The following is a 16857-nucleotide window of genomic DNA, read 5'->3' as shown; positions in this document are numbered from 1 at the left end:
ATAGAGAGGGCTGAAGCCCCCCAGGTATAAACAAGGCCTCTCTTTTCCTAGCCTTTTGGCTGGAAGGCACATGCCATTCCTGCCAGCCCACCTCCAGCTGACAGCCTCTCCTGTGGCCCATTTCCTGACCTGAGAAAGACAAGCAGCAGAAGTGCCTGCTAATTGTGGACATGTGATGAAGAAGGAGGCAGCTGCTGGCTCATTATCCTCAGGCCATAGAAACCCAGTCAGCTTCAGAGACCCTCCAGCATATCGTTTTTCCTTAATGAACATCACAAAAATGGACTCCCCAGTCTTTGACTGCCTTATCACAAGTGGCAGTGTTTGGGGAGGCGCGGGGAGTGTATTGCTTATTTAGGAAAGAGGCAGACCAGTAAGTAAATAAATAGGTTTTCAGCTCAGATGAAGATGAGGACACAGTTCAAGGCCAGGGGCACAAATCCCTTGTGAGGAAGTGGCACTGAGGGGAGGACATGCCACATTGTACAGAGGGCAGCTACTAGCTGTGTGATCTTGGACAAGTTGCTTAATTGCTCCCAGTCTCTGTTTCCTCATCTATAGAATGAGGCGAATACTACCTACCCCATAGGATAGTAATGAAAATTAAATCCATGAAAGTATATGACGTGACTGGCATGTGAATACATGGCAATTCTCTTTCCTATATGTTCCTGGCCCACCTTACTCCCAGCTTCCTTGCACCTCTACTGTCTCCAGGGCCTTTGGGGAAATCTCTTTGGGGAAATCTCTTTGTCTTCATCACTTAGGGTCAATCAATAAGCCAGGTCTTTTTTTTTTTAAATTTCATTTTTATTTATTTATTTTTTGAGAGACAGAGTCTTGCTCTGTCGCCCAGGCTGGAGTGCAGTGGCACAATCTCGGCTCACTGCAACCTCTGCCTCCCAGGTTCAAGCGATTTTCCTGCCTCAGCCTCCCGAGTAGCTGGGATTACAGGTACCCACCACCACACCCGGCTAATTTTTGTATTTGTAGTAGAGACAGGGTTCCACCATGTTGGCCAGGCTAGTCTGGAACTCCCAACCTCAGGTGATCTGCCCGCCTCGGTCTCCCAAAGTGCTGGGATTACAGGCATGAGCCACAGTGACTGGCCAACCAAGTCTTTATTGAGCATTGACCTTGTGCCATGTCTTGTGTTGAGTGTTAGAGATACAGATACAGGGAGATCAATTATAGTTGTAGAAAAGACATGCTAATAAAGGCATCAGTCTCTCCCATCTGCAGTTCACATTAACAGTTCACAAATACGAAAACAACCGTGTGAGTGGGGTGGGGCAAGGCAAGGGTTAGCACTTGTAATTTGCAGACAGGAAAACTGAGACTCAGAGATGGGCCAGGAGTCTATCCCTTATGCCTCCTTGTCTCACTCTCAGTTGGAACAGCAACAGAACAAGCTGTAACATTCTAACCCAGGTAGAGGAAACCAGAGGCCATGCAGGGATGCAGGAGAGGGAGAGGCTGGCAGGGAAGGAGAGGAGGAGGAAGCTTCTTGAAGTTAGTGAGGATGTGAGCCTTTGAAGTCAGAACTCAGGCTGGGTGCAGTGGCTCACGCCTGTAATCCCTGCAGTTTGGGAGGCCGAGGTAGGTGGATCACCTGAGGTCAGGAGTAGAGACCAGCCTGGCCAACATGGTGAAACCCTGTCTCTACTAAAAATACAAAAATTAACCGGGTGTGGTGGCACTGCCTGTAATCCCAGCTACTTGGGAGGCTGAGGCAGAAGAATTGCTTGAACCTGGGAGGCGGATGTTGCAGTGAGCTGAGATTGCGCCACTGCACTCCTGCGTGGGCGACAGAGTGAGACTCTGTCTCAAAAAAAAAAAAAAAAAAAAAGTCAGAACTGAGCAAAACTGGCTAGGTGCCAGTGGCTCAAGCCTGGAATCCCAGTGCTTTTGGGGTGCCAAGGCAGGAAGGTTGCTTAAGGCCAGGTGTTCGAGACCATAAATAAATAAATGAATACACAAATAAATTACATTAAAAATAATTAAACAAAACTCTTCACCTAACTTCTTCTCATTCTTCAGGACTCAGCTTACATATGGTATCTTCATTCTCCTCTGTGCTTCCTCCTGCCATAGCACTTTTTACCCTGCATGGCAGAAGTCCATATAGACAGGGAGCTCCCCAAACAGGAACTATGTCATTCTGAGCCCCAGCACCACCTGGAAGAGTAGGTGCTTAGTGAATGTTGGTGGAATGAATAGTTGAATTAAGGAGGTCGGAATGAGCAAGGAGGGTGTGGTTGAGGGGATACAGATAGTGTGGGTCATGAAAGCTCAGCTCAATGAGCACGGTAGACCCTGTGCTGGGCATTGGGGACAGCAAGGTGAATCAGACACAGCCCTTACCTTTGAGGAGCCCCTAGTGTGTTATGGAAGATAGACATATTGACAATATTACAGGGCAATAAGTGTTGGAACGGAGGGAAGCCAGGGGATTGTCAGGGCACAGAGAAAGCATCTAACCAAGCCTGGAGACCAGGGAAGGTTTCTTGGAGAAGCTGATGCTTAAGCAGATATCAGCTAGACAAAGGCATGTCACTGTGAGTGTATGTGTGAGCACAGGCATGTCTAGCATAGCACAACAGGCAGGGGAGACAGCATGAATAGAGCACAGATAAGGGGGCAAAATCAGCCTTGGTCTATGCCAAAAGGGCCATAGCAGTTTGTTATCCTTAGAGCAGAAAATCCTAAGTGGTGAGAGTTGAGTCAGCAGGGGGCCAAACAGGGGGAGCTCTTGTGTCATGCCAAAGAGATGTCTTTACTGTCATCTCAAAGGTACCCGGAATGTGAGAACTGTGACTCAAGTTACCAACTCATGGGTCTAGCCAGCTCAAGGGCCTCTTTTGCTTAGCAGAATAACCCCAAATGCACCCCACCCAATTACTGTCAGATTGCTGAAATATTATTCATTAGTAGGTCCATATGGTAACCTTTTCTTCAGGTTCATTAATCAGGACTTTTAGGAGCTGAGAATCTAGTGAGGCCAGGAAGATGACAACCAATTAACCAGACTAGCCCCCAGTCCTTTTCTTCTCCTAATTGGCTTCAGAACAATGACATTTCTGCTGTTTTTAATGGGGCTCAATTCTTAACTGAATCTGAGATGTTCCTCCACCCCCCAAAAATGATCACGTTTATCTACTCTGTCCAAAGGCAGCTGTCACAGACCCATAGACTGCATCCACACTGCCTGCTTCTGAATACGACCTCAGAATTCTATTCAGAAACTTGCAACCAGCTAAACTCACCTCTCCTCATCCCAACACTGCTCCAGAACATGTGTCCTCCACGGTTCAGATCCCTTCTCCATCCTGCTCTGACACCACCTCATCTCTGTCATTTATCAACCTTCAACTCACATCCTCTGGTCGCTGATGATTTGGGCTCAGTAGGACTCACTGTCTTCCTTTCTACTCAAGGCTTGTTTTCATTCTCTGGAACTTTGAGTGTCATGTGGACAATCCATCCGGCACCTTGGATGGACCTTCTCTTCCATTTTGCTTCAGCTATTCACCTGTCCCTATAACTTGAGCTATTTTGACTTGGATTTGTGTCACTGGAATTGAAAGAGGTCTGATCAATTCAATATCCAGCCTCACTGGCTGAACACCCACGACCTGGCATGGCCTGGTCTCTACTCCCCCAGCTTCATCTTCCTGGCTCGCACTATGCTCCAGAAACATCAGTGCTTCCTCATTTTGTGCCATTGCTCATGTTATTAATCTCTAGCTACTACTCCTAATCATCTTCATTATTCATCTGTGGAATTACTGATCCCAGAGAAGCTTCACTTTTTCTTCCCCACAACACCTCTACCACTCAGAACATATAATGTCTCTCTCCCCTGTACTCTCATGGCACTTTGTGTGATTGTTTCAGTCAGATTCCAACCAGAAAAATGGGAACTATTCTTTAAACCAGAAGGAATTGCTTATATAGGTGATGGAAGAACTAAGAAGCTAAACAGAATATTGAGGAAACCCAGAGATTATCAAAAGCAAAAAATACTAGTATTAGAGCTAAAAGAAGCTGGAACCATGAGAGCTGGAGTCACAGTAGAGGAGCAGCCCCTGCTGGGGGGCCAGCTGAGGCAGGGGGAAAATACCTGGATTTCTCCCTTTGCTGCATCTCCAGTCACCTGCCAATATCTTCCTTTGGCTAGTCCCAGCCAGAAGCTACTATCACAGGAGGCTGGGAAACATAGCCTGCAAAGGTCAAACCCTCAGAAGGGGTTGCAGGAAAAACAACAGGAGAGGGTGAAAAATAATAGCAAGTAGGATGAGGACTGGCATAGCCATCGACCCAAAGAAGGTTATAATTATCTGTTTACAATTTTGTTTCCCTAGTCAGTGTGCATCTTGAGGGAGGGGAACCCATTCACCTCTGCGTCCCCAGAGTCCATGATGTGTTCAGTGACTGTGAACTGCCCTGCCTGCAAGAGATTTTATACCTCCACATTACCACTAGCTTGCAGTGCCTCCTTGTGGGAAGAATACGTCTCCCCACTCCATTGACATCGAGTTTGATTATGTGACTTGCTTTGGCCAATGGATGTGGGCAGAAGTGATGTGATCCAAGTCCCAAGGAAGCTTTAAGAGGCCTTGTGTGGTTTAGCCATTCCAAATGGACCCCAGAGTAAGAAAATGCATGGAACAGAGTTGCAGCTGACTTGTAGCTGGTATGTAATGAGTGAGAAAGAAACCCTTATTCTCCTGACTCAGGTTGTGTGTTACCACAGCATAATCTAAAGAAATCTCACCAACATTGTGGCTGAGGGTGGAAATGTGAAGAGAAACTATGACAGGCTTTTGGGAAAACACCATTGGATGATATGAGAACATTAGGATTTTGAGTCAAAGTCTGAGTTTGAGTACGGGGCCTGCCATCTACTACTTACATGGCTTAGAAAAGTTACATAATCTTAGAGTGGGAAAATAAAGACACAGAAGTGTGGCACAGCTCATTGTGTGCAAGAAAATGCAAGTGGTCTGGACTCAGCTTCTTCATCAAGAAAATCACTGGTTTACTGTACTGGTGATAATATACTATGTACTATACAGCGATACAGATACTGTATTACAATAGCTGATGATAATGCAGCCTTCTGTGCTAGAAGTGGCAACAAAGGTCACAAGAGGATTTTCGTGAAAGCATATTGTGAATTTTAAGTCACTGTCAGTTATTATCAATGCCAACTAGGCCTTTCTTTCTCTGCAACCAGACTCAATGACACAAGGTTCCTTGGTTCATCTCAATCTAGAAAACACACACACACACACACACACACACACAGATTTATTGAGCACCTAAAATAAGCAAGGCAGTTCATGAGAGTCTGTGGGGTCTGAGTCATGAATGCGGAATTGGGTAAATTGAAATCACAGAATCAAAGTGGGATAGGGCCAAACAGATCTTCCTACTCAACTAATCCAAACTGCATGTTTTACAGATAGGTAAATGCAGAGACCCAGAGACAGCAAATGCAATGCTCAAAGTCACATAGTAAAGTAGTAGCAGAAGCAGGATAAAACTCTGAATCTCCTAATTCCTAGTCTGGGCGTGCTTTTCCCACTACACTATGCTGGTATGTGTGTGTTTCAAAACTACATTTTGGGCTGGGCATGGTGGCTCAAGCCTGTAATCCCAGAACTTTGGGAGACCAAAGCTGGCAGATCACTTGAGCCCAGGAGTTTGAGACCAGCCTGGGCCACACAGTGAAACCCCGTCTCTACCAAAAAAGCAAGCAAACAAACAAAAAACATAAAAGTTAGCTGGGCATGGTGGTGCATGCCTGTAATCCCAGCTATTTGGGATCAGGAGACTGAGGCAGGAAGATTGCTTGAGTCCAGTAGGTGAAGGTTGCAGTGAGCCAAGATTGTGTCACTGCACTCCAGCCTGGATGACAGAGCAAGATCTTGTCTCAAAACAAAATAAAACAAAAAACTACATTGTGGATGGTCTCTCCTTCCTTTGTAGGCAGAAGCATATTTCCCTTTTACTAGCCTCCCTGGGTTCTGGTCAGATCTCCAGTCAGATCCAGGAAAGGGACAAGAAGCCCCTTTCCGAGGAGCACATGGAGGCAGAACCCTAAAAGGTCACGCTTCCTGAAATAAAAGTCCCTAAAACTCCTCTACTGTTCCAAACACCCACCTGCCTCAGCATCTATATGATCTCAACCAAGTCCCAGGAACTTTGAGGATATGGAAGGCCAATCACAACACACAGCTTTTTTTTTTCTTTTTTTAGACAGAGTTTTGGTCTTGTTGCCCAGGCTGGAGTGCAACGGCGCAATCTCTGCTCACCGCAACCTCCGCCTCCCTGGTTCAAGCGATTCTCCTGCCTCAGCCTCTCGAGTAGCTGGGATTACAGGCATGCACCACCACGCCTGGCTAATTTTTGTATTTTTAGTAGAGATGAGGTTTCTCCATGTTGGTCAGGCTGGTCTCAAACTCCCGACCTCAGGTGATCCACCTGCCTCAGCCTCCCAAAGTGCTGGGATTACAGGCGTGAGCCACCAAGCCCAGCCTCACAGCTTTAATAAACACGAATTGTTGGCCATATCAATAGTCTTGACTGAGAGAGCTGAGAAAAGCTACAAGAAAGGGAATCCTGAGGAGGGATCCCATAAAGCAGAGAATGGCATTACTGCACTGGCAAAGATACCACTGAAACTGACTTAATACCTGAGACAGCAGAGGGGTAGTCACTGGGTGAGGGTGAGGAAGGCTGAACATCCCCCTTCACTGTTCCCAGATCTGATCATATCCTTGCAAAATTCTTAACGTGGTCTACAAGATCCTGCATCATCTGATCTCTCCCCATCTGTCCATCCTCATCTCATGCTACTCTCCCTTGATTATTTAGTCCCTGTGCCATGGCCTTCTTTCAATTTCATGAATATTTCATGCTTTAACCCACATTGGGACTATTCTGGATGTGGAACGTGCCCCTCCCTACACTCTACTCTTTGCCTGGCTAGTCTTTTCTCATCCTTTTGTTCTCACCTTAAGTGTTACTTTCTCAGAAAACCTTAACTCTCCAGCCTAAAATTAGGTTTCTCTCTTGCACTTCTTCATAGCACTTGTGGTGGACTTATGTTAACTTCTATCTGCCCCCTTCATTCCCTCCTTTAGGAAACCACCATTTTAAACAGTTATATTGGGACTATGCTGCCATACTTGCCTCCCCCAGCCACTGGGATGGGCACATGACTCACAGGTGACCAATCATAGTATTCCCTGGGATTGATTCATAGTGGTTGGGAGAGAGAAGGTCTCTTTTTGCAGGAATTGGGAAGCCATGAATCTGCCATCATCCCTCTAACTCCCCATGCAGAGAGTCTGGCTATAGAAAGAGGCTGAGGGGATAAGTAAAGCTGAGAAATGGAGAGTGCAATTGAGCCCTGGGTCTTGTGGACTTCCCAGTTACAGGAGCTAATACATTCTCTCTCTCTCTCTTTTTTTTTTTTTCTTTTTTGAGATGGAGTCTTGCTCTGTCACCCAGGCTGGAGTGCAGTGGGGCAATCTCAGCTCACTGTAACCTCTGCCTCTTGGATTCAAAGGATTCTCCTGCTTCAGCCTCCCGAGTAGCTGGGACTACATGCTCGGCTAATTTTTGTATTTTTAGTAGAGATGAGGTTTCACCATGTTGACCAGGTTGATATCAAACCAGGCTGACCTCAAGTGATCCACCCACCTCAGCCTCCCAAAGTGCTGGGATTACAAGCGTTAGCCACTGCGCCCAGCCAATTCTATTTTTTTTTATTAAAGCTAGTTTGATTTGCAATTTTATCACTTGCAATAACAAGAGTCCTAACTCAAGTAGAACTTATTGCAATTTTAACAGCTGTATTGAGCCATAATTCACATACCATACAATTCACCCATTTATTTGCACAATTTTTAATTAATATTTGTGTAAGTATTTATTTAATGTCTCTTTCCCCATTAGTTCCATGACAGTAAGGATTGCAGCTGTTTGTTCATCATTCATTATATCCTAAGTGCCAGGGCAGAACTTGGCTCAGCGTGCTCAATAAATGTTTTTCACTGAATAAGTAAAATGTATTAATGAATATCTACCCTATGCTGGGTCCTTAGGATAATGAAACAAATCAGACACAATCCATGCAGTAGAAACCTAGGAGGAGAGGTAAACATGTAAATAGGCAAGTTCTGGTGATCAATAGCAGAAAGCTCAGGGAGTCGAGTTAGGCAGAGATGGGTTACCTTGACCTGCCCAAACCTAACCAATTCATTAAGGTCTTCTTCAAGTGCCTTCCTAAAAACATAGCACTAAGATTTAATCTCAGGTGTTCTATCTGTGTTCCTAAATAAATTTGATAGGTTTATACTGAGTCCACCACTTGCTAATGGTATACCTCGAGCAAGTTATTTAACCTCTCTGAACCTCGTTTTTGAGAGTATTGGACATGCTCTACAGTACCTAGCTTGAAGGTTTATAAAGAGACTTAAATGAGATAATTAATGCTAAACATTTCACATAGTGCCTTGTTCAATATATATCAGCTATGATTACCACATTTGCTGTGTAGTAAAGTTAAGTGGTTAGGAGCTCAGGCTCTGGGAGCCAGACTACCACCTGAGTTGAAATACTGGTTCTACCCTCTTACTAGCTGTGTGACTATGGCAAGTTACTCAACTTCTCTGTGCCTCACTTTTCTCATCTGTTAAAACACACACACACACACAAAATGTGGAGATAAGGAAAGAACATATCTTGGAGGGTTTTAGAGGGATTAAATTAGATGCATAATACTTTGAAACACTTAGAAATAGTGCCTGACACATGGTAAGCACCTAATAAATGTTTAACCAATTCACCTTTAAAAAATCTTAGAATGGCCATACAAGGTGGCTCATGCCTATAATCCCAGCACTTTGGGAGGCTGAGGTGGGCAGATCACCTGAGGTCAGGAGTTCGAGACCGGCCTGGCCAACACGATGAAACCCCGTCTCTACTGAAAATACAAAAAATTAGCCGGGCATGGTGGTGGGTGCCTATAATCCCAGCTACTCAGGAAGCTGAGGCGGGAGAATCACTTGAACCCGGGAGGCAGAGGTTGCAGTAAGCCAAGATCGCCCCACTGCACTCCAGCCTGGGTGACAAGAGTGAAACTCCATCTCAAAAAAAAAAAAAAAAAAAAATCTTAGTGAGAAGAGCTTGGCATGCTGGTATATTTTTTTCTAATACATATCCAAATATGTATTAGAAAATAAATACAGAAAATCATCCTGCACAATTCCAGTGGCGTGAGTCCCCTCTTTGGGCAACACTACTCCAGACTCACACCATCCAGTGATTTATGGTTCCCTGACCCACAAGGCAGCTTCTTGCCTCTGCCAGGGTTATGCCCCTGCCTGGAATGCCCCTAACTCTCTTCTTTACTTGACTGGTCCTACTTATCTTCAAGACTCCACTTGGGCATCATGTTCTCTGATCCCAGGAGAATCACGTTCCTCCTCTATGCTCCCCCAACATCCCTCTGTCACAGCCCTGACCAATTGGACTATGACTGTTACTGTAGGCTCTCTCACTGGATCGAGCTTATTCAGACCAGGAAATGTAACCTATTTCACAGCTCAGGGCCTAGAACAGAGTAGGCACTCAGGAAGTCTTCACTGGACAATAAAATGAAGTACCCAAATACTTAACATCATAAAATTAATCAAAACATATTTTTGCATCCTCTGTGCCCGGCCATATGCTAGGCACCGTAGGCACAAAGACAAACAAGATTCATTTCCTGTCTGCAGGGAACTTTCGGGAGACAGACAAGTAAATGAGTGCATCCAACTGCGATGGATACTGTGACTCTTTTACGTGTGGGGTGCATTGAGAGAACAAATAAAGAGCTCTGGCAGGGGGCTGGGAAAGGTTTCATAGAAGATGTGAAGTGTGAGCTGTTTTGAAAGCTGAGTGGGGTCTCACCAGCTGGATGAGGGTAGAAGATGGGGAGTAGAAGAGAGCATTCCAAGCAGATGAAATATAGTCAGTCCAGGGAGAGTGCTGGGAGCCTCCAGGAAGACTACAGGTTGAAAGCCTAAAGGGACCGTCTAAAGTTCACCAGGTGTGGGCTTCATCACTTGCTTATTGGTCAATGGACCACATGGAGGCACTTTCTGGACTCTGAGAACCTCTGTGATAGTGTAGAGACAGCAAGGCCCAAGATGACCCAACCTCCCTGTTTATTAAGCACTTATAGTTTGCTACAGTTTACAGGCCACCTTGGGGAGAAAAAAGTACACAACACACACATACCCACACACTCATAATACAAATATATAAAACACACAATTCACACTTGTATTTTATACAGATTACCCACCTATAAGCCCAAATATCTGTTCTTCAGAAACTGTCAGAGACTTTAAACTCTCCACTCCTCAGTACTTACAACACTAAGGATGTGAGATATACTTAGGGAGACTGGCTAAAAGCTAAGCAGTACATCTATTCTAGAGGAAGATTTCAAACTTTCAAACCTACAGGCATGGAACTCTTTTTGTAAGGCAACCTTACCCTGGACCCCAATACATAAAATAAAAGCTCTTCTTTTAAGCAAAGGTAGGTAGAGTTCTGCTTTGGGGCCACTGAGACATGCCTGGGCACCTAGGCCTCAAAGGAGCACAAGGATCAAAATATGTTAAGCTTGGAAAAAGTCAGGACATCGATGAGCTACATACTCAAACCACATAGTTTTGTTCCTTCATACTATTACTTTTGTTGTGAATTGTGTTTTGGTGAGAAGCATGAATTTGCATTGAGATAAACTGTAAGAACAGCATATAAATACTCAGTGCTGGAAGGATGTTTGATATTCAAGACATGGTCACATTCAGCATACAGAGTCTGCTCTACAGTTGATGATGAAGAGTAGTGCTTCTCTGGAATAATGGGTTTGTTTTTATACTAGGACACTCTAAACCATGTAGCTGATTATGTTTCCCTCTTGGCAAAGGTTGCTAGGAAGCTCAAAGACAACATTTTGGCCCCAACTCTTGCAGGTGTCCAAGAACTTAATACTTACCCTAGCTTCCTCTTATTTTTCCCTCACCCTTGCTTTCCCTTTGCTCCAATTTTCTCACTTATTTATTTATTTTTATTGTTGTATTGTGACCATTTTTATAAGATATCTCAAGTCCTTTGTGGAAGGAACTGGTAAAAAAAAGAGTTTATAAATTTAAATTTTATTTACATATTCAATATAACAAAATATATACATATCAAAAATGATGAATTATCTAAAACTCACAGCACAAAGCCCATATGTACATCATACAAATATAAAACAATACACACAGATCACATAGGTACATAATTCACAATCACAACACTAATGTCATAAATACAAACACACTCATGCCCTGTTTACCCCACTCTCATGAGCATGTGTACAAATGCACACATGCACATACATGTGTCATGTACATACCAAGCTGCTCTGCAAGGAGCCGGCCCTTCTCAGTGGGAACAACCCTCTCTTCCTCCATGTCACACTTGTTCCCCACCAGAATAACTTGTGCATTGTCCCAGGAGTAGGTCTTGATCTGAGTAGCCCTAAAATGAGATAGAAAGAGATATGTTAATCATATTCCTATAGACTGAATGTCTGTGTCCCCACCTCCAAATTTACATGTTGAAGCCTAATCCCCAATGTAATGGTATTTGGAGGTGGAGTCTTTGGGATGTAATTATGTCAATGAGGCTAGAGTCCTAATAAATGTGTCCATATAAGAAGAGAAAGAGGCTAGAGCCCTCTTTCTCTCTTGGCCGTGGGAGGATACAACAAGAAGCTGGCTGTCTCCAGATACTGGAGCTGCTGGCACCTTGATCTTGGACTTCCTAGCTCCAGAACTGTGAGAAAGAAATGTCCATTATTTAAGCTACCAAGTCTATGGTATTCTTGTTATAGCAGCCCAAACTGACCAAGACACATACCCTCCCCTATGACAAAAAGAAAACTGCGAAGTGTGAAGAAATGGCTTCTCTTCCACAGGACTAGCAACATCCAAGTTATTGCCAATTAATTCAGCTGAGGACAGACAGATACCTGTCCCTGCTGGCTGTCACAGATGCTGACTCCTAAGCCCTAGCTGCAAACCTCATCCATCTTTTTGAAGTCCACCTCTACCATATCTGACCATCCCTCTCCTCACTGGGCAGAGAGGTCTTTCTAAAGCAGGTATTTGATCACAATGAATCTTTTCTTAAAAGCCTTCTTTGGCCCCCAGCTAGCTATGTGATCAAGTCCAGATTCCTCAGTTCAAGATCACTCATGCTGTGTCTCTCCAGCCTCATTACCCATTCTCCTGCCTCCCTAACCTTTTTACTCATTCCCCAAAAGCTCTTCCATGGCTTGTGCTTTTGCCTACACTGGGAAGTCCTTCCCCACAACTAACTCATCCTCCAGGGCCCAGTGCTGATCCCACAACACCTTGAGGGGAGCCTCTTCAAGCTTCTCCTAGATCCACTTAGCCTCCACCTCCTCCTATGTGATTAATAAACCTTCCCTGAAGCCTCGGATTATGATTATTTGCAGGAACCAAAATGTCAGCAATGGTTACCTTCATATAAGATGATTATAAGACTTTTAAAAAATACTTTTCGGCCGGGTGCGCTGGCCCACGCCTGTAATCCCAGCACTTTGTGAGGCCGAGGTGGGCAGATCACAAGGTCAGGAGATTGAGACTATCCTGACTAACATGGTGAAACCCCGTCTCCACTAAAAATAAAAAAAAAAAAATTAGCTGGGCGTGGTGGCAGGCGTCTGTAGTCCCAGCTACTCAGGAAGCTGAGGCAGGAGAATGGCATGAACCCGGGAGGCGGAGCTTGCAGTGAGCCAGGATCACATCACTACACTCCAGCCTGGGTGACAGAGAGAGATTCCATCAAAAAAAAAAAAAAAACCTTTTCAAATTTCTGTACTTTTCACATTTTTAAAAGTGAGCATGTATTACTTCTATAATTAAAAACAAAATTTTAAGAGGAAATAAGAAAGGACTCTCTTATATTATGAAGACATCTTTTTGTGGAGATGGGCCTAACATTCCCCAAAGACCCCATCAGGTAGAAATGATTACTTCCTCTTTTTGTCTCCTGCACGTTCACCATGACACCTATTACACTTGGCTGAATTTCTCTCTCTCCCTGAGGGCAAGGACAGGCTTATTCATCTTTGGGATGCCAATACCCAGCACAGAACACACAGCAAAGAAGGTGTCAGTGAATGCTGATAAATGAACGAGCCAGTGAATGGTTAGTCCTGAAGCAGATCTTGAATCTGACTCTACCCTGACACTGACAACCTAACTCAACCCTAACTGCAACCTGAACCTACTACTGACCCTGCTCTTAAAGCTGATCTTACCACCAACCTTCTCATTTATGGTGAGAAGCCATTCCCTCAAAGGATGGAATTCACTCAACCACCACTTCTTGTGGGCCCACAGGAAACCAGGCCCCATTCTGGGCACTGGGGCTTGGATGGCAGGTAGGGGTGAGACTGAGACCAAGTTACCCACAGACAAAACTCAAAGGCCAGGGCTTGGGAGAGATAGACCCTCAGTCTTCAGACTCAAGGCAGGTAACTGGGGCCAGCTCTCCTTATCTCCCATGCTACTCTTTCTTTCATCTTCCTCCCTTCTCCCACCCCATTTCCTCTCAGCTCCCAGGTTAGCAACAAACTCAGGTTATTCTTGGAGGAATCGTCACCAGGTGTTAAAGTCACTGTGTTCCTGAGGCAGAATGAACAGAGACTGAGGGAGGAAGGGAAGGGGGTCAAGGCCAACAGGGAAATGGGCAGTGTGGAGACACTTCAGGGGAGATGTGATGAGAGAGAAGAGGAGGAGCAGGGAGAGGGGAGGAAGGGAGGAAAATGATGAGTGGAGAGAGTAAAGGGAAGGGGAAGAGAACAGAGGAAGGAGAGGAGAAAGACCCAAGGTAGAGGGAAGAAAGAGTTATTTAAAAGGAAGGGACAGAAAGGAGGAAGAAGAGGATAACCAGGAGGCAGAAAAGGAGAACACAGACCTCCAAGAATGACAGACATGCTGATGACACCCTGAACTGCTGGTCAGAACAGGGGAGTGCAGCAGGCAGCCCACAAGGTCACTCTCAGCTCAAGCTGTGTATGTGAAGCCAACACAGCTTCACACAATTATGACAACTGCTCCCTGGGAGAAGCGAAGTCCTCGAAGGTCACCATTAGGCAAAAGGGAGAAGGAGACAAGCCCAGCACTGGCCAGCACTGCTGCTGTGTGCCTGGTCTGCTCAGCCTCTCCGATTCTGAAGGACAGCCACCACACAGATGTCCCACCTTCCCCCATCCCCATCTGAGCAGGGACACTGGGTCCTGGCCCTCCCTCTCACGTGTCCTTTCCCTCAGGCTCCCTTCTCCTGGGAATCGTGCCCCAGGAGGAAAGCTATAAGTTGCTCAGAGGTTGCAACTCTAGGGTGCTGTACTGATTTCCATTGCATATTGAGCCTTGATGAACTTGGACTGTATGTGCTCCTGGACACCTGGCTCAGCCCAGGGATAAACTTTAAGTGCTATGTGGATTCACTCTCCACTGGAGCTACAGTAATCTTCCTGAAACACAAATGTGAACCTGTTGGTTTCTAATTCATACGTCATCACCTTTGGGACAGAATCCAAACTCCTTATAGCAGCACACAAAACCCTTCATGACCTATGCCCTTCAACACTCACACCTACCTTCTCACCTTTGCACATCTGTACTCATTTTCTGGAACATCCTTATTCATTTGTCCCTCGGGCTAACTCCTGTTCATTTTACAAAATGCAGCATATGTGTCAGCAACTCCAGGGCACCTTCTCTGACTCCCTAAACTGGGTCAGAGAGCCCTCTGCTGGGTTCCCACAGCCCTGATGCCTCGCTTCATCACTGCACCTAGCACACATTTTCTTTTCTTTTCTTTCTTTTCTTTTTTTTTTTTTTAAGATAGAGTCTCACTCTGTTGCCCAGGCTGGAGTGCAGTAGTGTGATCTCAGCTCACTGCAACCTCCACCTCCCAGGTTCAAGCAATTCTCCTGCCTTAGCCTCCTGAGTAGCTGGGATTACAGGCACGTGCCACCACGCCTGGCTAATTTTTGTATTTTTAGTAGAGACGGGGTTTCACCATGTTGGCCAGGCTGGTCTCGAACTCCTGACCTCGGGTGATCTGGCTGCCTCGGCCTCCCAAAGTGCTGGGATTACAGGCGTGAGCCACTGCACCCAGCCTATCACATGATATTTTCATTCCTGCTTATGGATCTGTCTTCTGCTCTCGTCTGTAAACTCCTGAGGCCAGGAACCATGTCTGATTCATCTGGGCTTCCCTAGCACACAATACAGGACCTAGCACATGTTAGGTTTTAATGAACAGTTTGCTAAATGAATGAATGAATATGAGTCTCATACCAGTCTTGGACAGCATTGAAGGACTCTTCATTGGTGATGTCATACATCAGAATGAAGCCCATGGCCCCACGGTAATAGGCTGTTGTGATGGTCCGGTACCGCTCCTGCCCAGCTGTGTCCTGGGCAGGAAAAGAAAAGAAACAATCTCTTAGAAAGTCTGCTTTGGTTCCTAAAAAGTCCCCAGGACAATTAACTAATAACCCAAGACATTTTTTTTTTTTTGAGATGGAGTTTTGCTCTTGTTGCCCAGGCTGGAGTGCCATGGCGCGATCTCAGCTCACTGCAACCTCTGCCTCCTAGGTTCAAGTGATTCTCCTGCCTCAGCCTCCCGAGTGGCTGGGATTACGGCATGCACCACCATGCCCAGCTAATTTTGTATTTTTAGTAGAGACAGGGTTTCTCCATGTTGGTCAGGCAGGTCTCGAACTCCTGACCTCAGGTGATCCACCCGCCTCGGCCTCCCAAAGTGCTGGGATTACAGGAGTGAGCCACCGCGCCCAACCCAAGGCATATTTAAGGAGCATCTATTATGTGTCTTGTATTGTGCTTGCTGACTAGATTAAAATGATTTTTTAAATCTCATAGAATTTAATAAGAATAATTAAAATCCTAAAGGAAAAGTGAACAAGAGGCATGAACAAGCACAGAAGAAATGTTGAGTGGGTAATTATTACATAAAAAGTTTTAACCTTATTTTTGTTTCTTTCTTTTTTTTTTTTTTTTAAGACAAAGCCTTACTCTGTTGCCCAGGCTGAGAGCCCTGGCACAATCATAGCTCACTGCAATTTTGAATTTCTGGGCTGAAGCAATGCTCCCACCTCAGTCTCCGAGTAGCTGGGACTAAGGTTTTGTGCCACTGTGCCCAGCCCCTTATTTTTAATAATAATTCCCATGATTGATAAGCATGCAGTGAAATATACAAATTCACATCTTGCTTGTGGGAGTGGAACTTGGTTTAGCCTTTCTGGGAATCAATTTGGAAGTCTTAAGAGCATTAAAAATGTTCATACTCTTTGACCCAGAAATATTCCTTCTGGGAATTTTTCCCACAAAATTAGAAAAATTTTCCCTATAAAAATAGAAAATCAGACAAATATGTATGTACAAAAACACATTTGTTAAAACTTTATCTAGACAGTGAAAACATATCATCAACTTATATATTCAACAATAGGAGAATGGTTAAAATGTAAGAATTTTTATGTAAGTTCATGTATGTAAGAATATTTAACGATATGAGACAATACTTGTATGTGTGATCTATTAGTTTTATAACTATATGTGCACAGAAAAAAATAGAAGAAACACATCAAAAGGTTAATAGAGATTTTCTCTGAATAAGAGACAAGAATTACTGAGATTTTGATTTTCTTCATGTAATTTTTTTTTTTTTTTTGAG

At 44.7% G+C, this 16857-nt stretch overlaps 1 protein-coding gene across 1 annotated transcript in view; it reads right to left on the bottom strand.

Moving 5' to 3' along the window:
* RAB3B (RAB3B, member RAS oncogene family) overlaps positions 1–16857 on the bottom strand; it is a 74139-nt gene that overhangs the window by 5298 nt on the left and 51984 nt on the right. Inside the window, exons 3-4 of the mRNA XM_016918204.4 lie at positions 15459–15577; positions 11474–11598 (exon numbers count right to left, since the gene is read on the bottom strand). Of these exons, the coding sequence (XP_016773693.1) occupies positions 11474–11598; positions 15459–15577 (244 nt within the window). The remainder of the gene's footprint in view (positions 1–11473; positions 11599–15458; positions 15578–16857) is intronic.

This window comes from Pan troglodytes, chromosome 1, assembly GCF_028858775.2.
Source record: "Pan troglodytes isolate AG18354 chromosome 1, NHGRI_mPanTro3-v2.0_pri, whole genome shotgun sequence".
In the NCBI taxonomy this organism is placed as follows: domain Eukaryota; kingdom Metazoa; phylum Chordata; class Mammalia; order Primates; family Hominidae; genus Pan; species Pan troglodytes.
Note: the sequence above shows the minus strand (reverse complement) of the source record. Positions and strands in the feature narration are given on the sequence as shown.